This window comes from Heterodontus francisci, chromosome 29 (assembly GCF_036365525.1).
Source record: "Heterodontus francisci isolate sHetFra1 chromosome 29, sHetFra1.hap1, whole genome shotgun sequence".
NCBI classification, from domain to species: Eukaryota; Metazoa; Chordata; class Chondrichthyes; order Heterodontiformes; family Heterodontidae; genus Heterodontus; species Heterodontus francisci.
In genome coordinates this window covers 54,237,816-54,261,467 of record NC_090399.1, presented here as the reverse complement: position 1 = coordinate 54,261,467, position 23,652 = coordinate 54,237,816, and the positions used below count along the sequence as shown (strand labels likewise).

The following is a 23,652-nucleotide window of genomic DNA, read 5'->3' as shown; positions in this document are numbered from 1 at the left end:
TGCACTTTTCAAACTCAGCTAACAGTCACAGTGCTGGGCAAAACTATCAAATCCAAGCCCAGGCTAATGGGAAAGGCTGTGGTTATGGCAGGTGAGTTCCTGTGGTACTGGATTAACAATCCAGAGTTCAAATCCAACCAAGGCAAAAGTGGAAATAAATTACAGAAACAAGCCATTCAGCACAACTGGTCTACGCTGGTGTTTATGCTCCAGACCAGTTGCTTCCCACCCTCTTCATCTCACTCTATCAGCATTTCCTTCTATTCCTTTCACCCTCACATGCTTATCTAGTTTCCCTTAAAGGCTTCAATGCTCTTTGTCTCAATCACTCCGAAACTGAATTTAATCAATTATGGAATTTGTGGAATTCAGTCAAAATAAACACATGAAATCTTTCATGTTGTAGAAAACCAAATGTTGTCCTTCAGGGAAGGGAACCTGCCACACCAGCCCATTTAGGTCTACAGATGACTCCAGTCCGACACAACATTGTAAACTCCTAACTGCCCTCTGATGTGGCTAACAAACAATGATAAACAAAGTCAATAATAAGAGGAATATCAGACAGATCTGGAAAATTCTGGCATTGTGTCAGAATAAGATTAAGGTGATCTCTGAGGGACTTTACAGAGTTCACTGGCAGAGGATGAGTACCCAAGTAGGGGAGAACTGCACCACAGACTGCTCAAGTAGCAGTAATACTCACTGAATCATATCAATCAGCCAACATCCCAGACTGCTCCATCACCATTGCTAGGAATGTCCCATCCCACTGCCAGCTCGGGAAGTCCTCAATATTGACTCCATGAATCTCATAGCTTCAGGTCAAAAAGGTTCAAGGAAAACTACCACGCCCCTCCCAGCTGATGAATGAGCACTCCCTCCCCCAAGTTAATCATCACTAGGGAACTGGACTAAGGACAGATCCCAAAAGTGCCCACTGCACCTCATGAATGTCCAATCAGCAGCAGCACAATCTCAGAGCCCAGCACAGCCCTCATTCCATGACTACCATCAAAACAAAAGACAGAACAGCACTGAGTTCCTTAGAGTCAAGGGATGAACCGAGTGAACGACTACAAGGGCTAGCTATAGGCTAAATACCAATAGCAGCAGGTGATGGACAAGAGCTAAACGATTCCACAAGCAACAGATCAAAGTCCTGTACCCCGAGCAACATCTAGTCGACAATTGTGGACAACCAGTTAAGTAACAGGAGAAAGTGGCTCTATGGACATCTCCATCCTCAACTAGGGTGGAACCCAGCATGTGATTGTAAGATACAATGTTAAAGAGTCTTCAGCTAAAAATACCGAGTGGATGATCAAACCCAGCCTCCTCCCTCCATGGGGGGATGTGTACTGATGATTGCACAGTGTCCAGTTCCTCTCACCATTGCTCCGATAATGAAGCAGCACATACCCACATGCAGCAAGGCCTGGATGTCATCCAGACTTGGGCTGTGAACTGCTTGCAACATCTGTGCCACATTCATGCCCATTGATGACCATCCGAAACAAATAAAGGTCACGCACCTTCTTTTAAACTTCAATGGCTCCATCATCACCAAACCTCCACCATCAACTTATTGTGGACGATCAGTGAGCAGAGGCTCAACTGGACCAGCCTTGTCAATAGCACAGGTCCAAGAACAGGAAGAAGCTGAGAGCTCCCCCCAGAAGATCACTCAAATCCTCCTCAAAGCTGAGAAGGTGAAATTCAGCAGAGTGATGGAAGGTGCAGCTGCAACAACACTGAAGAAGCTTGACAGTATCAAGAACACAGTAGCTGCACTGATCAGAGCTGCTACCATTAGCCTCGACACCAACTGTGTTCAATATAGGTGAAATTTTGCATCACAAGAATGTTCCGTTACTCACTGGATATTCAGAGCTGATCATTAGTGTGGATATTATGGGATACAATCTGCACAAACTCTGCTCCTTCACTCACTAGAGATTCAGTCCTGAACATTAGTGTGGATATTATGGGATACAATCTGCACAAACTCTGCTCCTTCACTCACTAGATATTCAGTCCTGAACATTAGTGTGGATATTATGGGATACAATCTGGACAAACTCTGCTCCGTTACTCACTGGATATTCAGACCTGAACATTAGTGTGGATATTATGGGATACAATCTGTACAAACTCTGCTCCGTCACTCACTGGATATTCAGTCCTGAACATTAGTGTGGATATTATGGGATACAATCTGGACAAACTCTGCTCCTTTACTCACTGGATATTCAGTCCTGAACATTAGTGTGGATATTATGGGATACAATCTGGACAAACTCTGCTCCTTCACTAACTGGATATTCAGTCCTGAACATTAGTGTAGATATTATGGGATACAATCTGGACAAACTCTGCTCCGTCACTCACTGGATATTCAGACCTGAACATTAGTGTGGATATTATGGGATACAATCTGCACAAACTCTGCTCCTTCACTCACTAGAGATTCAGTCCTGAACATTAGTGTGGATATTATGGGATACAATCTGCACAAACTCTGCTCCTTCACTCACTAGATATTCAGTCCTGAACATTAGTGTGGATATTATGGGATACAATCTGGACAAACTCTGCTCCGTTACTCACTGGATATTCAGACCTGAACATTAGTGTGGATATTATGGGATACAATCTGTACAAACTCTGCTCCGTCACTCACTGGATATTCAGTCCTGAACATTAGTGTGGATATTATGGGATACAATCTGGACAAACTCTGCTCCTTTACTCACTGGATATTCAGTCCTGAACATTAGTGTGGATATTATGGGATACAATCTGGACAAACTCTGCTCCTTCACTAACTGGATATTCAGTCCTGAACATTAGTGTAGATATTATGGGATACAATCTGGACAAACTCTGCTCCGTCACTCACTGGATATTCAGACCTGAACATTAGTGTGGATATTATGGGATACAATCTGCACAAACTCTGCTCCTTCACTCACTAGAGATTCAGTCCTGAACATTAGTGTGGATATTATGGGATACAATCTGCACAAACTCTGCTCCTTCACTCACTAGATATTCAGTCCTGAACATTAGTGTGGATATTATGGGATACAATCTGGACAAACTCTGCTCCGTTACTCACTGGATATTCAGACCTGAACATTAGTGTGGATATTATGGGATACAATCTGTACAAACTCTGCTCCGTCACTCACTGGATATTCAGTCCTGAACATTAGTGTGGATATTATGGGATACAATATGGACAAACTCTGCTCCTTTACTCACTGGATATTCAGTCCTGAACATTAGTGTGGATATTATGGGATACAATCTGGACAAACTCTGCTCCTTCACTAACTGGATATTCAGTCCTGAACATTAGTGTAGATATTATGGGATACAATCTGGACAAACTCTGCTCCGTCACTCACTGGATATTCAGACCTGAACATTAGTGTGGATATTATGGGATACAATCTGTACAAACTCTGCTCCGTCACTCACTGGATATTCAGTCCTGAACATTAGTGTGGATATTATGGGATACAATCTGGACAAACTCTGCTCCTTTACTCACTGGATATTCAGTCCTGAACATTAGTGTGGATATTATGGGATAGAATCTGCACAAACTCTGCTCCTTCACTCACTGGATATTCAGTCCTGAACATTAGTGTAGATATTAGGGGATAGAATCTGTACAAACTCTGCTCCTTCACTCACTGGATATTCGGTCCTGAACATTAGTGTTGATATTATGGGATACAATCTGTACAAACTCTGCTCCGTCACTCACTGGATATTCAGTCCTGAACATTAGTGTGGATATTATGGGATACAATCTGTACAAACTCTGCTCCGTCACTCACTGGATATTCAGTCCTGAACATTAGTGTGGATATTATGGGATAGAATCTGTACAAACTCTGCTCTTTCACTCACTGGATATTCAGTCCTGAACATTAGTGTGGATATTATGGGATACAATCTGTACAAACTCTGCTCCGTCACTCACTGGATATTCAGTCCTGAACATTAGTGTGGATATTATGGGATACAATCTGTACAAACTCTGCTCCGTCACTCACTGGATATTCAGTCCTGAACATTAGTGTGGATATTATGGGATAGAATCTGTACAAACTCTGCTCTTTCACTCACTGGATATTCAGTCCTGAACATTAGTGTGGATATTATGGGATACAATCTGTACAAACTCTGCTCCTTCACTCACTGGATATTCAGTCCTGAACATTAGTGTGGATATTATGGGATACAATCTGGACAAACTCTGTTCCTTCACTCACTGGATACTCAGTCCTGAACATTAGTGTAGATATTATGAGATAGAATCTGTACAAACTCTGCTCCGTCACTCACTGGATATCCAGTCCTGAACATTAGTCTGGATATTATGGGATAGAATCTGCACAAACTCTGCTCCGTCATTCACTGGATATTCAGTCCTGAACATTAGTGTAGATATTATGGGATACAATCTGTACAAACTCTGCTCCTTCACTCACTGGATATTCAGTCCTGAACATTAGTGTAGATATTATGGGATAGAATCTGTACAAACTCTGCTCCGTCACTCACTGGATATTCAGTCCTGAACATTAGTCTGGATATTATGGGATAGAATCTGCACAAACTCTGCCCCTTTACTCACTGGATATTCAGTCCTGAACATTAGTGTGGATATTATGGGATAGAATCTGTACAAACTCTGCTCCGTCACTCACTGAATATTCAGTCCTGAACATTAGTGTGGATATTATGGAATACAATCTATACAAACTCTGCTCCGTCACTCACTGGATATTCAGTCCTGAACATTAGTGTAGATATTATGGGATACAATCTGTACAAACTCTGCTCCGTCACTCACTGGATATTCAGTCCTGAACATTAGTGTAGATATTATGGGATACAATCTGTACAAACTCTGCTCCGTCACTCACTGGATATTCAGTCCTGAACATTAGTGTGGATATTATGGGATTCAATCTGTACAAACTCTGCTCCTTTACTCACTGGATATTCAGTCCTGAACATTAGTGTGGATATTATGGGATAGAATCTGTACAAACTCTGCTCCTTTACTCACTGGATATTCAGTCCTGAACAATAGTGTAGATATTATGGGATAGAATCTGTACAAACTCTGCTCCTTTACTCACTGGATATTCAGTCCTGAACATTAGTGTGGATATTATGGGATAGAATCTGTACAAACTCTGCTCCTTTACTCAATGGATATTCAGTCCTGAACATTAGTGTAGATTATTTGGGATAGAATCTGTACAAACTCTGCTCCGTCACTCACTGGATATTCAGACCTGAACATTAGTGTGGATATTATGGGATACAATCTGGACAAACTCTGCTCCGTCACTAACTGGATATTCAGTCCTGAACATTAGTGTAGATATTATGGGATACAATCTGGACAAACTCTGCTCCGTCACTCACTGGATATTCAGACCTGAACATTAGTGTGGATATTATGGGATACAATCTGTACAAACTCTGCTCCGTCACTCACTGGATATTCAGTCCTGAACATTAGTGTGGATATTATGGGATACAATCTGGACAAACTCTGCTCCTTTACTCACTGGATATTCAGTCCTGAACATTAGTGTGGATATTATGGGATAGAATCTGCACAAACTCTGCTCCTTCACTCACTGGATATTCAGTCCTGAACATTAGTGTGGATATTATGGGATAGAATCTGTACAAACTCTGCTCCTTCACTCACTGGATATTCAGTCCTGAACATTAGTGTGGATATTATGGGATACAATCTGTACAAACTCTGCTCCTTCACTCACTGGATATTCAGTCCTGAACATTAGTGTGGATATTATGGGATACAATCTGGACAAACTCTGTTCCTTCACTCACTGGATACTCAGTCCTGAACATTAGTGTAGATATTATGAGATAGAATCTGTACAAACTCTGCTCCGTCACTCACTGGATATCCAGTCCTGAACATTAGTCTGGATATTATGGGATAGAATCTGCACAAACTCTGCTCCGTCATTCACTGGATATTCAGTCCTGAACATTAGTGTAGATATTATGGGATACAATCTGTACAAACTCTGCTCCTTCACTCACTGGATATTCAGTCCTGAACATTAGTGTAGATATTATGGGATAGAATCTGTACAAACTCTGCTCCGTCACTCACTGGATATTCAGTCCTGAACATTAGTCTGGATATTATGGGATAGAATCTGCACAAACTCTGCCCCTTTACTCACTGGATATTCAGTCCTGAACATTAGTGTGGATATTATGGGATAGAATCTGTACAAACTCTGCTCCGTCACTCACTGAATATTCAGTCCTGAACATTAGTGTGGATATTATGGAATACAATCTATACAAACTCTGCTCCGTCACTCACTGGATATTCAGTCCTGAACATTAGTGTAGATATTATGGGATACAATCTGTACAAACTCTGCTCCGTCACTCACTGGATATTCAGTCCTGAACATTAGTGTAGATATTATGGGATACAATCTGTACAAACTCTGCTCCGTCACTCACTGGATATTCAGTCCTGAACATTAGTGTGGATATTATGGGATACAATCTGTACAAACTCTGCTCCTTCACTCACTGGATATTCAGTCCTGAACATTAGTGTAGATTATATGGGATAGAATCTGTACAAACTCTGCTCCGTCACTCACTGGATATTCAGACCTGAACATTAGTGTAGATATTATGGGATACAATCTGTGCAAACTCTGCTCCGTCACTCACTGGATATTCAGTCCTGAACATTAGTGTGGATATTATGGGATACAATCTGTACAAACTCTGCTCCGTCACTCACTGGATATTCAGTCCTGAACATTAGTGTGGATATTATGGGATACAATCTGTACAAACTCTGCTCCGTCACTCACTGGATATTCAGTCCTGAACATTAGTGTAGATATTATGGGATAGAATCTGTACAAACTCTGCTCCTTTACTCACGGGATATTCAGTCCTGAACATTAGTGTAGATTATTTGGGATAGAATCTGTACAAACTCTGCTCCGTCACTCACTGGATATTCAGACCTGAACATTAGTGTGGATATTATGGGATACAATCTGGACAAACTCTGCTCCGTCACTAACTGGATATTCAGTCCTGAACATTAGTGTAGATATTATGGGATACAATCTGGACAAACTCTGCTCCGTCACTCACTGGATATTCAGACCTGAACATTAGTGTGGATATTATGGGATACAATCTGTACAAACTCTGCTCCGTCACTCACTGGATATTCAGTCCTGAACATTAGTGTGGATATTATGGGATACAATCTGGACAAACTCTGCTCCTTTACTCACTGGATATTCAGTCCTGAACATTAGTGTGGATATTATGGGATAGAATCTGCACAAACTCTGCTCCTTCACTCACTGGATATTCAGTCCTGAACATTAGTGTAGATATTAGGGGATAGAATCTGTACAAACTCTGCTCCTTCACTCACTGGATATTCAGTCCTGAACATTAGTGTTGATATTATGGGATACAATCTGTACAAACTCTGCTCCGTCACTCACTGGATATTCAGTCCTGAACATTAGTGTGGATATTATGGGATAGAATCTGTACAAACTCTGCTCCGTCACTCACTGGATATTCAGTCCTGAACATTAGTGTGGATATTATGGGATAGAATCTGTACAAACTCTGCTCCTTCACTCACTGGATATTCAGTCCTGAACATTAGTGTGGATATTATGGGATACAATCTGTACAAACTCTGCTCCTTCACTCACTGGATATTCAGTCCTGAACATTAGTGTGGATATTATGGGATACAATCTGGACAAACTCTGTTCCTTCACTCACTGGATACTCAGTCCTGAACATTAGTGTAGATATTATGAGATAGAATCTGTACAAACTCTGCTCCGTCACTCACTGGATATCCAGTCCTGAACATTAGTCTGGATATTATGGGATAGAATCTGCACAAACTCTGCTCCGTCATTCACTGGATATTCAGTCCTGAACATTAGTGTAGATATTATGGGATACAATCTGTACAAACTCTGCTCCTTCACTCACTGGATATTCAGTCCTGAACATTAGTGTAGATATTATGGGATAGAATCTGTACAAACTCTGCTCCGTCACTCACTGGATATTCAGTCCTGAACATTAGTCTGGATATTATGGGATAGAATCTGCACAAACTCTGCCCCTTTACTCACTGGATATTCAGTCCTGAACATTAGTGTGGATATTATGGGATAGAATCTGTACAAACTCTGCTCCGTCACTCACTGAATATTCAGTCCTGAACATTAGTGTGGATATTATGGAATACAATCTATACAAACTCTGCTCCGTCACTCACTGGATATTCAGTCCTGAACATTAGTGTAGATATTATGGGATACAATCTGTACAAACTCTGCTCCGTCACTCACTGGATATTCAGTCCTGAACATTAGTGTGGATATTATGGGATACAATCTGTACAAACTCTGCTCCGTCACTCACTGGATATTCAGTCCTGAACATTAGTGTAGATATTATGGGATAGAATCTGTACAAACTCTGCTCCTTTACTCACTGGATATTCAGTCCTGAACATTAGTGTGGATATTATGGGATAGAATCTGTACAAACTCTGCTCCTTTACTCACTGGATATTCAGTCCTGAACATTAGTGTAGATATTATGGGATAGAATCTGCACAAACTCTGCTCCTTTACTCACTGGATATTCAGTCCTGAACATTAGTGTAGATATTATGGGATAGAATCTGCACAAACTCTGCTCCTTTACTCACTGGATATTCAGTCCTGAACATTAGTGTGGATATTATGGGATTCAATCTGTACAAACTCTGCTCCTTTACTCACTGGATATTCAGTCCTGAACATTAGTGTGGATATTATGGGATAGAATCTGTACAAACTCTGCTCCTTTACTCACTGGATATTCAGTCCTGAACAATAGTGTAGATATTATGGGATAGAATCTGTACAAACTCTGCTCCTTTACTCACTGGATATTCAGTCCTGAACATTAGTGTGGATATTATGGGATAGAATCTGTACAAACTCTGCTCCTTTACTCAATGGATATTCAGTCCTGAACATTAGTGTAGATTATTTGGGATAGAATCTGTACAAACTCTGCTCCGTCACTCACTGGATATTCAGACCTGAACATTAGTGTCGATATTATGGGATACAATCTGTACAAACTCTGCTCCGTCACTCACTGGATATTCAGTCCTGAACATTAGTGTAGATATTATGGGATAGAATCTGTACAAACTCTGCTCCTTTACTCACTGGATATTCAGTCCTGAACATTAGTGTAGATATTATGGGATAGAATCTGTACAAACTCTGCTTCTTTTCTCACTGGATATTCAGTCCTGAACATTAGTGTAGATATTATGGGATAGAATCGGTACAAACTCTGCTTCTTTTCTCACTGGATATTCAGTCCTGAACATTAGTGTAGATATTATGGGATAGAATCTGTACAAACTCTGCTCCTATACTCACTGGATATTCAGTCCTGAACATTAGTGTAGATATTATGGGATAGAATCTGTACAAACTCTGCTCCTTTACTCACTGGATATTCAGTCCTGAACAATAGTGTAGATATTATGGGATAGAATCTGTACAAACTCTGCTCCTTTACTCACTGGATATTCAGTCCTGAACAATAGTGTAGATATTATGGGATAGAATCTGTACAAACTCTGCTCCTTTACTCACTGGATATTCAGTCCTGAACATTAGTGTAGATATTATGGGATAGAATCTGTACAAACTCTGCTCCTTCACTCACTGGATATTCAGTCCTGAACAATAGTGTAGATATTATGGGATAGAATCTGTACAAACTCTGCTCCTTTACTCACTGGATATTCAGTCCTGAACATTAGTGTAGATATTATGGGATAGAATCTGTACAAACTCTGCTCCTTCACTCACTGGATATTCAGTCCTGAACAATAGTGTAGATATTATGGGATAGAATCTGTACAAACTCTGCTCCTTTACTCACTGGATATTCAGTCCTGAACATTAGTGTAGATATTATGGGATAGAATCTGTACAAACTCTGCTCCTTTACTCACTGGATATTCAGTCCTGAACATTAGTGTAGATATTATGGGATAGAATCTGTACAAACTCTGCTCCTTCACTCACTGGATATTCAGTCCTGAACAATAGTGTAGATATTATGGGATAGAATCTGTACAAACTCTGCTCCTTTACTCACTGGATATTCAGTCCTGAACATTAGTGAGGATATTATGGGATAGAATCTGTACAAACTCTGCTCCTTTACTCACTGGATATTCAGTCCTGAACATTAGTGAGGATATTATGGGATAGAATCTGTACAAACTCTGCTCCGTCACTCACTGGATATTCAGTCCTGAACATTAGTGTAGATATTATGGGATACAATCTGTACAAACTCTGCTCCTTCACTCACTGGATATTCAGTCCTGAACATTAGTGTAGATATTATGGGATACAATCTGTACAAACTCTACTTCTTTTCTCACTGGATATTCAGTCCTGAACATTAGTGTGGATATTATGGGATACAATCTGTACAAACTCTGCTCCGTCACTCACTGGATATTCAGTCCTGAACATTAGTGTAGATATTATGGGATACAATCTGTACAAACTCTGCTCCTTCACTCACTGGATATTCAGTCCTGAACATTAGTGTGGATATTATGGGATACAATCTGTACAAACTCTGCTCCGTCACTCACTGGATATTCAGTCCTGAACATTAGTGTGGATATTATGGGATACAATCTGTACAAACTCTGCTCCTTCACTCACTGGATATTCAGTCCTGAACATTAGTGTGGATATTATGGGATACAATCTGTACAAACTCTGCTCCTTCACTCACTGGATATTCAGTCCTGAACATTAGTGTGGATATTATGGGATACAATCTGTACAAACTCTGCTCCTTCACTCACTGGATATTCAGTCCTGAACATTAGTGTGGATATTATGGGATACAATCTGTACAAACTCTACTTCTTTTCTCACTGGATATTCAGTCCTGAACATTAGTGTGGATATTATGGGATACAATCTGTACAAACTCTGCTCCGTCACTCACTGGATATTCAGTCCTGAACATTAGTGTGGATATTATGGGATACAATCTGTACAAACTCTGCTCCTTCACTCACTGGATATTCAGTCCTGAACATTAGTGTGGATATTATGGGATACAATCTGTACAAACTCTGCTCCTTCACTCACTGGATATTCAGTCCTGAACATTAGTGTGGATATTATGGGATACAATCTGTACAAACTCTGCTCCTTCACTCACTGGATATTCAGTCCTGAACATTAGTGTGGATATTATGGGATACAATCTGTACAAACTCTGCTCCTTCACTCACTGGATATTCAGTCCTGAACATTAGTGTGGATATTATGGGATACAATCTGTACAAACTCTGCTCCTTCACTCACTGGATATTCAGTCCTGAACATTAGTGTGGATATTATGGGATACAATCTGTACAAACTCTGCTCCTTCACTCACTGGATATTCAGTCCTGAACATTAGTGTGGATATTATGGGATACAATCTGTACAAACTCTGCTCCTTTTCATGTAGTTCAGGGCCTTCACTTACCTCCTTGACCGGAGCAGAAAGTGATTCCTCACAACGCACCGCCCCTCTGACGTCCTCACCGAGCGCCGAGATGCGCAGCTGCAGCTTGACAGGACAGTGACGCATGCGCGGCAGCCCCGTCCCCCGGCTGGAGGAAGCGGCTGATTGAGAGACTGGAGCTCTGCGTCCTCCCCTGCCCCCTCGGCTACTCACCCCCCACCCCCACCCCCCTGGCCGATTGTTCCCTGGTTCGCGCGGCATCCCCGTACTCCAGGAGCTCCTTCACTGCTTCCCCGCATCACCGCCCCCCGGCCGCCGCCGTCGTCTTCGGGGTGGCGCGAGCGCGGAACAATCGGCCCCGGGAGCGGCGCGTGCGGGGAACAATCGGCCCCGGGAGCGGCGCGTGCCGGGAACAATCGGCCCCGGGAGCGGCGCGTGCCGGGAACAATCGGCCCCGGGAGGGGAGGGGAGCGGCCGGTCAGGAGGAGGGGGAGAAAGCGAGTTGCCGAGAGGAGGAGGGTGGTAGAGCGGCCAGTGGAGCGGGAACCTGTTGCGTTCGGGTGAAATCAGTCCTGGCCAGTCATAGAAGCGAATCACAATAACGAATTGTCAGCACATTTTATATTGTGCCCCATTTTAGAATCGGGTGACAATTTACTGTCTTCCAGTGGAAATTAAATCATACAAGAGGGGACATGAAAAAACACTGGCGGGCAAGATAAAGGGAAATCCCAAGGCGTTTTATCAGTATATTAAGGGCAAGAGGATAACCAGGGAAAGAGTAGGGCCCATTAGGGACCAAAGTGGCAATCTGTGTGTGGAGCTGGAGGACAAAAGGTGAGGTGTTAAATGATTATTTTTCATCTGTGTTCACTATGGAGAAGGACAATGCAGGTGTAGAGATCAGGGAGGGGGATTGTGATATATTTGAACATATTAGCATTTAAAGAAAGGAACTATATTCGCTGTTTTAGCGGGCTTTAAAGTGGATAAATCCCTCGGCCCAGATGAGATGTATCCCAGGCTGCTATGTGAGGCAAGGGAGGAATAGCGGGGGCTCTGACACAAATTTTCAAATCCTCTCTGGCCACAGGAGGGCACCAGGGGACTGGAGGACAGTGAATCTGGTACCATTATTCAAGAAGGGTTGCAGGGATAATGCAGGTAATTACAGCCTGGTGAGTCTAACATCAGTGCTTGGGAAACTATTGGAAAAAATCTGAGAGACAGGACTAATCTCCTCTTGGAGAGGCTGGGATTAATCAGGGAGAGATTGTGTCGAACAAACTTGATTGAATTTTTCGAGGAGATGACTAGATGTATAGATAAGGGTAAAACAGCTGATGTGGTCTACATGGACTTCAGTAAGGCTTTTGATAAGGTCCCACATGGAAGATTGGCTAAGAAGGTGGGGAACCCATGGGTTCCAGAGCAATTTGACAAATTGGATCCAAAATAGGTTTAGTGGCAGAGGGTGTTGGTCGAGGGTTGTTTTTGCGAGCGGAAGCCTGTGACCAGTGGTGTACCGCAGGGATCGGTGCTGGGACCCTTGCTGTCTGTGGTGTACATTAATGATTTAGACATGAATATAGGAGGTATGATCAGTAAGTTTGCAGATGACACGAAAATTGGTGGTGTCGTAAATAGTGAGGAGGAAAGCCTTAGATTACAGGACGATAGAGATGGACTGGTAAGATGGGCAGAGCAGTGGCAAATGGAATTTAATCCTGAGAAGTGTGAGGTGATACATTTTGGGAGAAGTAACAAGGCAAGGGAATATACAATAGACGGTAGGACCCTAGGAAGTACAGAGAGTCTGAGGGAGCTTGGTGTACTTGGCCATAAATCACTGAAGGCAGCAGCACAGGTAGATAAGGTGGTCAGGAAGGCTTATGGGATACTTGCCTTTATTAGCCGAGGCATAGAATATAAGAGCAGGGAGGTTATGATGGAGCTGTATAAAACGCTAGTTAAGCCAAAGCTGGAGTACTGTGCACAGTTCTGGGCACCACACTATAGGAAGGATATGATTGCAGTGGAAAAGGTGCAGAGGAGCTTCACCAGGATGTTGCCTGGGCTGGAGCATTTCAGCTATGAAGAGTGACTGGATAGGCGAGGGGTGATTTCCTTAGAGCACAGAAGGCTGAGGGGGGACTAGATTGAGGTATACAAAATTATGAGGGGCATTGATAGGAAAGATAGGAAGAAGCTTTTTCCCTTAGTGGAGGGGGTCAATAACCAAGGGGCATAGATTTAAGGTAAGGGGCAGGAGGTTTAGAGAATTTGAGGAAAAATATTTTCACCAGGAGGGTGATTGGAATCTGGAATGCACTGCCTGAATGGGTGGTAGAGGCAGGAACCCTCACAACATTTGAGAAGTATTTAGATGAGCACCTGAAACGCCTTGGCATACAAGGCTACAGGCCAAGTGCTGGAAAATGGGATTAGAATAGATAGGTGCTTGATGGCTGGCACAGGCACGATGGATCGAAGGGCCTGTTTCTGTGCTGTATGACTCTTATGACTCTAGTGGCAAAGGATAGGTCTTTCAGGCACTCTGGCGGTAATGGTACAGTGGGTAGGAAGAAAAGTCGCTGTGGGAGATTCCCTGGTTCCAATCTAATAGGGAAGAGTGGAACCAGTGGATGGCAGTCCCACTGAGCTGGTCCACAGATGAGGGGTGTCGGAGGGGGATGGTGCAGTCAAGCTTGTCAAAGGCTACAGAGAGGGATGAGGAGAGGTAGTACACCTCAGTCACCATCACATAGGGTGCCATTTGTGACATTGTTAGGTAGCAGTAGGGGTGGAAACCTAATCGGAGATTTCAGACATGGTTATGAGAAAGATGGGCACAGATTTAAGAAGCAACAACACATTCGAGGACTTGAGTGAGGTAAGGGAGTGCTTTTTGAAGAGGGGGTTGATCACATGATCTCTCTGCTATCTGGTGATCATATGACGTCTTGGGTATCTAGTGGTCACATGCCCTCCCAGCTATCTGGTGGTGACCTGCTCTTTGAAGTATACTTAGAAAGTATAATTCAGAAACTGGCCAAGGAAGTGTTGTTTAACAATGAGCCAGTATAGTTCAGCGGGCACAGGGTTGACAGCTGAACGTAACTTGGTCCGAGTAAGGAAATTGGTAGCAGTTTGGATGACCTCAAGTTTGTGTCGGCTAGAACGTGACAAGTCGGCCAGGTGTGTGTTGAAATAGTCAAGTTTAGTGGTAACAAAAGCATGGATGAGGGTTTCAGCAGTGGATGAGCTGAGGCAGGGGCAATATTGGGTAATGTTAGGGTGAAAATAGGCACTCGCAGTGATGGTGCAGATGTGTGGTTAGAATGTTATCTCAGGGTCAAATATAACACAGAGGTTGTGAACAGTCTGGTTCAGTGTCAGACTGTTGCCAGGGAGAGGGATGGAGTAAATAAAAACAAGAAATGCTGGAAATACTCAGTAGGTCTGGCAGCATCTGTGGAGAGAGAAGCAGAGTTAACGTTTCAGGTCAGTGACCCTTCTTCAGAACTAGCAAATATTAGAAATGTAAAAGGTTATATCAGGGATGGAGTCACTGCCGAGGCAGCAAAGTCTGTGACGTGGCCCAAAGACAATGGATTCAGCCTTCTCAATCTTTAATTGGAGGAATTTTTTGTTTAATCAGTCCTGGATGTTGGATAAGCAGTTTGATAATTTAGCAACAGGGCAGAATTTTGTATGATCGCCTTAAGAGTGATGTCCCCTTAAGAACTCAGTATGCTCATGAGCTAAGTACCAGGTTGTAGTCACTGGAAGCCGTAGTCACTCTGCAACTGTAAAACCCTAGACAAAGGTTCTGTATATAGTTTGCTCTATATTGTATATACTAGTTTATCTAGTATATAGTATATTTGGCTAGGAGGCGGTGGTGTAGTGGTAATCTCACTAATGCTTTGGGGACAAGGAATTGAATCCCACCTTGGCAAATGGTGGCATTTGAATTCAGTTAATAAATCTGGAATTAAAAAGCTAGTTTAGCGTTGATCATGAAACCATTGTCGATTGACCATTGTCGGTTATTGTGAAAACCCATCTGGTTCACTAATGTCCTTTCAGGAAGGAAATCCGGCATCCTTACCTGGTCTGGTCTACATGTGACTCCAGACTCACAGCAATGTGATTGACACTTAAAAGCCCTCTGAAATGGCCTAACAAGCCACTCAGTTGTATCTAATCAGTACAAAGTCTTAAGAAAAGGAATGAAACTGGATGGACCTCCCAGCCTCGACCTAGGCACTGGAAACAAAAACAGCAAACCTAGCCCTGTTGACCCTACAAAGCCCTCTTTACTAACATCTTGGGGCTTCTGCCAAAAATTGGAGAGCTGTTCCACAGGCTCGTTGAGCAACAGCCTGACATAGTCATACTCATGGAATCATACCTTGCAGACAATGTCCAGACACCACCATCCCTGTGTATGTCCTGTCCCACCGGCAGGACAGACCCACCAGAGGTGGTGGCACACAGTGTTATTTAGTCGGGAGGGAGTTGCCCTCGGAGTCTTCAACATTGACTCCAGACTCCATGAAGTCACATGGCATCAGGTCAAACATGGGCAAGGAAACCTCCTGCTGATTACCACCTACCTCTCCCCCCTCAGCTGATGAATCAGTACTCCTCCAGGTTGAACAGTACTTGGAAGAAGCATTGTGAGTAGCAAGGGCACAGAATGTATTCTGGGTGGGGGACTTCAATCTCTATCACCAAGAATGGCTCCGTAGCACCACTACTGACTGAGCTGACTGTGTCCTAAAGGACATAGCTGCTAGAACGGGTCTGTGGTAGATTGTGAGGGAACCAACAAGAGGGAAAATGCTACTTGACCTCGTCCTCGCCAATCTACCTGTCGCAGATGCATCTCTCCATGACAGTTTTGATAGGAGTGACCACTGCACTGTCCTTGTGGAGACAAATTCCCGTCTTCACACTGAGGGTACCCATCATTGTGTTGTGCGGCACTAACATCGTGCTAATTGGGTTAGTTTCGAACAGATCTAGCAACTGAAAACTGGGCATCCACGAGGTGCTGTGGGCCATCAGCAGCAGAATTGTATTCAACCACTGTCTGTAACCCCACAGCCTGGTATATCCCCCACGCTATCATTACCATTAAGCCGGGGGACCAACCCTGGTTTAATGAAGAGTGCAGGAGGGCATGCCAGGAGCAGCACCAGGCATACCTCAAAATACTTGCATGCCAAACAGTGGAAGCAGCATGCGATAGACAAGGCTAAGCAATCCCACAACCAACAGATCAGATCAACCAATGAAACAAGATGTTTGTGTTGCCATGCTACACCTCAGAGCTACACCTATGGATATGGGCTTTACGTCACCAGCAGAGATCATGTTTGACAGACAAGTACGAACAATTCTGCCAAACTATCATCTGTCCAGATTCTCCAAGATGCAGGAGACACTGTGATAAACAAGGGAGAATGAAGATGGTGCACGACCGACAATGCAGGGGCGGAACAACCTCAACTACATGTAGAGCACCCCACAATGAGAACATGGTTACCTGCAGAGGTATCCAAAGTATGCAGTGAGCCTAGGTCCTATGAGGTTACAACATCTAATGGAGCGGTGTTGAAGAGGAACTGAAGCCAATTAAGAGATGTGCGATACTCCAATTGCGCACAGCAGACTCAAAAGAACACACTCCAATGACGAGGGTGTGATGGAACAACAGGACAACAACCATCACATTGACAACATGTCTGCAAACCAAAAACAGCCAAAGGTTAAATCCACAAGCCCAGAAAGTTATACTATAACAAGATCTGGAAGAGCTGTCAAACCACTGAAACGATATATGGACTCTTCAGTTTCTGCACTCTTAAATTTCACAACCCCTATCCTTCTACTTGTACATTTTACAATCTCTATTCCGTATAATTAATTTTGATATCCAATTTTATGCGTTTTTACTTGTAGCATACAAGACTTATCTTTGGAAAGAAAGGGAATGCTGTATGATCGCCTTAAGAGTTATAGAGTGTTACAGCACTGAAACTGGCCTTTGGCCCATCAAGTCTGTGCCGACCATCAACCACCCATTTATACTAATCCTACATTAATCCCATATTCCCTCAATTCTCCTACCTACACTAGGGGCAATTTATAATGGACAATTTACCTATCAACCCGCAAGTCTTTGGCTGTGGGAGGAAACCGGAGCACCTGGCGGAAACCCACGCGGTCACAGGGAGAACTTGCAAACTCTGCACAGGTAGTACCCAGAATGGAACCCAGGTCGCTGGAGCTGTGAGGCTGCGGTGCTAACCACTGCGCTACTGTGTCACTTTAAGAACTCAGTATGCTAATGAGCGAAATACCAGGATGTGGTCATGTGACTAGAAGCCATAGTCACTCTACAGCTCTAACATCCTAGGCAAAGGTTCTGTATATAGTTTACTCTATATTGTCTATACTAGTTTAGCTGTTCATAAACCTGTTGGAGATCTTCAACGAACAAGAATACACATACCTTATTTTGTTGCTTAAGATAACACAAAGAACTCATAACAGGGAAGTCGAGAGAGGTGGTGGTGATGTAGCGCTGGGGGTCATCAGCGTACACGTGAAAACTAATGCTGTGCTTTTTGATGATGTCACTGAGGAACAGCATGTAGATGACAAATAGGAAGAGGCCAAGGACAGATCCTTGGGGAACACCAGAGGTAATGGGAAGAGAAGCCAGTGATGGCAGTTCCCGATCAGACAAATGCAGTCCCACCCAGCTGGATGTTGGCAGAGAGGCGTTGGAGGAAGATGGTGTTATCACACGTGGCAAAGTCTGCAGACAGGTCGAAAAGGACAAGGAGGAATAGTTTACCTTGGTTACAGTCACATAGGCTGTCACCTGTAAGCTTGATAAGAGCTGTTTTGGCATTGCGTCAGGGATAGAAACTCGATTGGAGGAATTTTAACAAGGCGTTACGAGAAAGATAGGCACAGGTTTGCCAGGTGATAACATGTCGAAGTCATTGGAGAGGAAAGGGCTGTTGGAGATGGGGCAGTCGAAATATGGGGTCAAGGGCTGTTTCTTTGAGGAGAGGGGTGATGACGACAGATTTGAAGGAGAAAGGGAAGGTACCTGGAGAGAAAGAACCATTAACAATGTCAGAAAACATGGGATCCAGGAAGGGAAGTTGGGTGGTCAGCAGTTTAGTGGGAACAGGCTCCAGAGAGCAGAAGACAGGTCTTGCTGGCAAGATGAGCTTGGAGGGGGCATGAGGGGAGATAGGAAAGAAACTAGAGAAAGATACAAAATCAGAGTTAGGACAAGGGGGAAGCTTAGAGGAAGTTAGGTCCAGTAGGCTAGTGGAAGGAAAGCAAGCAGCAGAGGCAGCTCAACAGATTGTCTCGACCTTTGTAACAAAAAAGCCCATGAGCTGATCACACTTACTGTTGGAAAGGAGTGTGAAGGAGGCAGGGGAGGGTGGTTTAAGATGGTTTGTGCTAAGGAGAAGCTGAGTTTATCTCTGCATTCCTGGGTGATTTTTGAACAGTGGGCAGTTTTAGTGAGAGAGAGTATAGCCCAATAATGCTTTAAGTGGTCTACCCAGAACTGGCGATGAACAGTTAAACCAGTTCTACGCCAAAGACATTCAGGTCTGCATCCCTTGGACTGAAGGGAGTGGAGAGGAGGGTATACTAGGGGGAACGGATTAGGGTGAGAAAGAATAATAGTCCCAGTGAGGACAAGGGCATTAAAGGTCATGGAGAGGGTGTGATTCAGCAAAACGATAGCTTTCCAGCTGTCATGATGGATTCAAGGTTAAAGGCTAAATAGTTGAGCAGAGGCGGGTGATTTTGGGGGAAAGCTTTTTCCAGAGTCTGACACAGAAGTGGGCTTGGGAGGGGGAGGGCAATGTGGGTAGAGAGTGGAAATGATCAGAGGTTTCCTTCTCAGAGATAATTACAATGGGAGTAGTGTGGCCACATAACAAGATCAAAGGACTGGCCACATGTATGGGTCGGAGAGTTTATATGAAGATAGAGATTTAGGCAAGGAAAGAGAGCAGTAAACTCCGAGGAGAAAGAGAATGATGAATTGAAATGGAGATTGAAATCACCGAGGTTAAGAAGCCGCTCAGCACAGAGGCAGAGGGAGGAAAGCAGTGAAGATATCTCAGTGAGAAACCTGGAGTGACACTTGGGTGGGCCGCACAGAACACGGTTTTGAAAAGAGAAATACGAGGGGTGGAACTCAAAGGCAGAGAAGTTGCCAGAGGAGTAAGGAGACAGACCAAGGTGTGATTTATAGACAAGAGCTAAAGTATCACTATGGCGGTTTGAGCAGGACAGATGGTAAAAGGTATAGCCAGGATGGGGAAGCTTCATTAAGGGGAAAGGTGCCGTCACCATGTCTCCATCAAGGCCATGATGTCAATGTGATCATCCACAATAAGCTCATGGATGGCAAGGCCAACAGACAATCTTTTTTTGATGCCTCTGTGATTTTACTCCCTGGTTGCTCACAGCACTGTGCTGAAGGTTAATATCTAATTGCTGAAGACTGCAGGTCAATGCTGCAGTGTTGGCAATCTTAGAGCAAACAATTTCTTAAATAGTCAACCTTGAGTTTACAGTAGGCATTCAATTCACCAGTGAAATTACCCCAGGGATTTCAGTTCGCATTGAGTTAGCACTGAACTAGAACATTCACAGGTATTTTGGCAAGTTATAAATAATTAGCACAAATGTCATTAAAGCAAATCCCCACAGCTCAGCAGTAGCTGAGAATGGTTCAGACTCCCAGGTTGCAGTGCAGTTTATTAATTTGTTCCCTGGTCATCCAGCAGTAGGATCTTGTGGTCCTGTCAGTAACCTCCCTTTTGGAGTCTTTATGTGCATCACTGTGAGTCGTGTTACGACTAGGTGAGAAAGGTGTCTAGGAGTCTTATTTTAACAGTCCTTAATTTTAAACACACCGTGTTTTTAGCTCCCTCTTGGTGAATCCTTGTTCACCGCTTTCCAATTATAAGGCAAAGAAACCAGCACAAACAGGCTTTCTCAGGTTTAAAGAAGAAAAGTGAAATTTATTAAAACAAACTCTAATTCGGTTAACACCTATGGATACATGACGCGCCCCGCACTAGCATGCACACGCGATATGCACATGCAAATAGAGACAGAAAAGAGCAGCACAGTGGCGCAGTGGTTAGCACCACAGCCTCACAGCTCCAGCAACCCGGGTTCAGTTCTGGGTACTGCCTGTGCGGAGTTTACAAGTTCTCCCTCTGCCGGGTGCTCTGGTTTCCTCCCACAGCCAAAGACCTGCAGGTTGATAGGTAAATTGTCCATTGTAAATTGCCTCTAGTATAGGTAGGAGAATTGAGGGAAGGTGGGGATGTGGTCGGGAATATGGGATTAATGTAGGATTAGTATAAATGGGTGGTTGATGGTCGGCACAGACTCGGTGGGCTGAAGGGCCTGTTTCAGTGCTGTATCTCTCTATATAAAAAAAATAGTGGAGATGTTTGAGGCAATCTCTAAAGAGGGGGGTTTTGTTTCTGTGCTTTGAGCTCACTGTTGTCCTTGCTTGTAGGTAGATCTTGCTTTTCGTTGGGCCCCAGTATTCTTCTGAAACCTTGTTCACTGTACGAGACCTTTCTCTTTTGAGGTTCATATGTCTTCAATGGATTCCGAAGCTGGTGAGAACGAGATGAGAGCAGACAGGAGAGAGTCTTTTCCAATCTAGGAGCAAACAGCTTTCTCTCTCTCTAAAACTCTGTGGCAAGTTCAAATTCAAACCTGCAACAGCCAGTTAGCCATGTGACTAAACTGGTCTGACCACGTCTGTTGGTGTATTCGGCGATCTTCGCAGTCAACCTGGAATGCTAGCTCCTTCACCTTCTACATCTGGTAATCAAAAGTCCATTGTGGATTGAATGTGTCAGGAAATGGTCTTTTGTCCCTTTTAAGCACTGTCTGTAAATATGTAAATATCTTTACAGTCAAGGGTCTGGTGTTTTTTTTAAAGTAAGTTCTTTCTTTACTCCAGTAACTGATTTTTAAACTATGTTCATGTGGCGAAATTAATGTGCCTCATTCTTGGTAGGTGGGGCCTGCATGAGAGTCGATATCTCCCTTGATCCTCTATTTACCCTAGCTCAGCTAACTGGCTAGCATGGACTTGATGGGCCAAATGGCCTCCTTCTGTGCCATAAATGATTTTATGACTCCATAACTAGCAACAACCTGTTTGCAGGTACTGTTCTTTACATAAAGCCCATACTGGGTTTGGAGACACCAGAACCAAGACCACAGTGACATTCTCACGACCAAATTCAGACATTCCATCAGTGCTGAATAACTATTTCATACGACTTTTTAAAAAAATTAATTAATGGGACGTGAGCATCGCTGGCAAGGCCAGCTTTGATTGGCCACCCCTACTTGCCTTTGAGAAGGTGGTGGTGAGTCGCCTTCTTGAACTGCTACAGTCCTTGTGTAGGTACACACACAGTGCTGTTCCGGAGGGAGTTCCAGGAGTTTTATCCAACGACAGTGAAGGAAGGGCAATATATTTCCATGTCAGGGTGGTGTGTGGCTTAGAGGGGAACTTGCAGGTGGTGTTCCCATGGATCTGTTGCCCTTGTTCTTCTCGGCATAGAGATCACGGGTTTGGAAGGTGCTGTTGAAGAAGCCTTGGTGAAATGCTGCAGTGCATCTTATAGATGGTACACACTGCTGCCACTGTGCACTGATGGTGTAGGGAGTGAATGTTTAAAATAGTAGATGGTGTGCCAATCAAGCAGGCTGCTTAGTTCAGTTCCGAAGAAGGGTCACTGACCCGAAACGTTAACTCTGCTTCTCTTTTCACAGATGCTGCCAGACCTGCTGAGTGGTTCCAGCATTTCTTGTTTTTATTTCAGATTTCCAGCATCCGCAGTATTTTGCTTTTATGCTTAGTTCAGTAATTGTCAGACACAGCAGGCCATTGCTCGATTTGAAATCCCAGTGCTCTGGTCCAGCTACAAATTCAGAAATATTTTATAACCAAACACAGATGAAGCTCACATCCACGGCATTCAAATGGATCAGATTGGTCCATTGCCCCCCTACACTTTCTCACGGGTCTGCATACAGTGAGACTGGGTAAGCTTGGTGATGTTGCTGCAAATTCTGGAACAGGTATCACAATGGAACAGCTGCTCAGCTGCAGGGGGACAAGGCAGCCTGGAGACAGCTCTGAAGACCATTGCAATGCTGGAGGACTTGAGTTTGCTCCAGCCGATGTGGCTATGTCAGTGAAGCAGTTCTTGCAGTGATCATACTGGAAGGGAGGAGGAGGAGGAGATGGTGAAACTGCACTGGTACATGTCAATCTGGGAGGGTTTCTATCCTGTGTGGAGACTCTGGTGAAGCTCTAGAGAGGAGGAGTAGGTGAAACATTCCTGGCACACGTCACACTGGAAGGGTTTGCCTCCTGTGTGAGTACGTTGATGTTCCAGGAGATCAGGCAACTGTTTGAAAGCTTTGTTGCAGAACTCACACCTGAATGGGGTCTCCCCTGTGTGGGTCTGCTGATGTTCCACCAGGTCTGACAAATGTGGGAAGGTTTTCTTACAAAACTCACAGCGGGAGGGTTTCACCCTTGTGTGGGTCCTGAAATGAACCAGGAGGTTTGATGAACATACGAAGGCTTTACCACAAACTTCACACCTGAAGGGTCTCTCCCCTGTGTGGATCCGCTGGTGTATCAGGAGCGTCGATCGGTGTGTGAAGGCCCTGTCACACACTTCACACCTGAAGAGTTTCTCCCCTGTGTGGATCCTGTGATGGAGACGGAGGGTCGACGACTGTCTGAAGGTCTTATCACAAATATCACACTTGAATGGTTTCTCCCCTGTGTGGATCCTGTGATGGAGAAGGAGGGCTGATGACTGTGTGAAGGTCTTATCACACACCACACACCTGAACGCTCTCTCCCCTGTATGAATG

At 43.8% G+C, this 23,652-nt stretch overlaps 2 protein-coding genes across 3 annotated transcripts in view; both read right to left on the bottom strand.

Annotated features, from left to right (window-relative positions):
• Nucleotides 1-23,652, bottom strand: part of LOC137346310 (zinc finger protein 271-like) — an 82,695-nt gene that overhangs the window by 35,033 nt on the left and 24,010 nt on the right. Inside the window, exon 1 of one of the 2 annotated variants that reach the window (XM_068009798.1) lies at nucleotides 11,683-11,866. The exons of the other annotated variant lie outside the window; for it this stretch is intronic. The gene's annotated coding sequence lies outside the window, so the exon portion shown is untranslated. Of the gene's footprint in view, nucleotides 1-11,682; nucleotides 11,867-23,652 lie in introns of those variants that run through there. 2 annotated transcript variants of the gene reach the window in all.
• The window catches only part of LOC137346307 (zinc finger protein 271-like), a 48,255-nt gene continuing 45,340 nt past the window's right edge, over nucleotides 20,738-23,652 (bottom strand). The window contains exon 4 of the mRNA XM_068009796.1: nucleotides 20,738-23,625. Coding sequence (XP_067865897.1) covers nucleotides 23,049-23,625 — 577 coding nt within the window. The 3' untranslated portion in view covers nucleotides 20,738-23,048. The remainder of the gene's footprint in view (nucleotides 23,626-23,652) is intronic.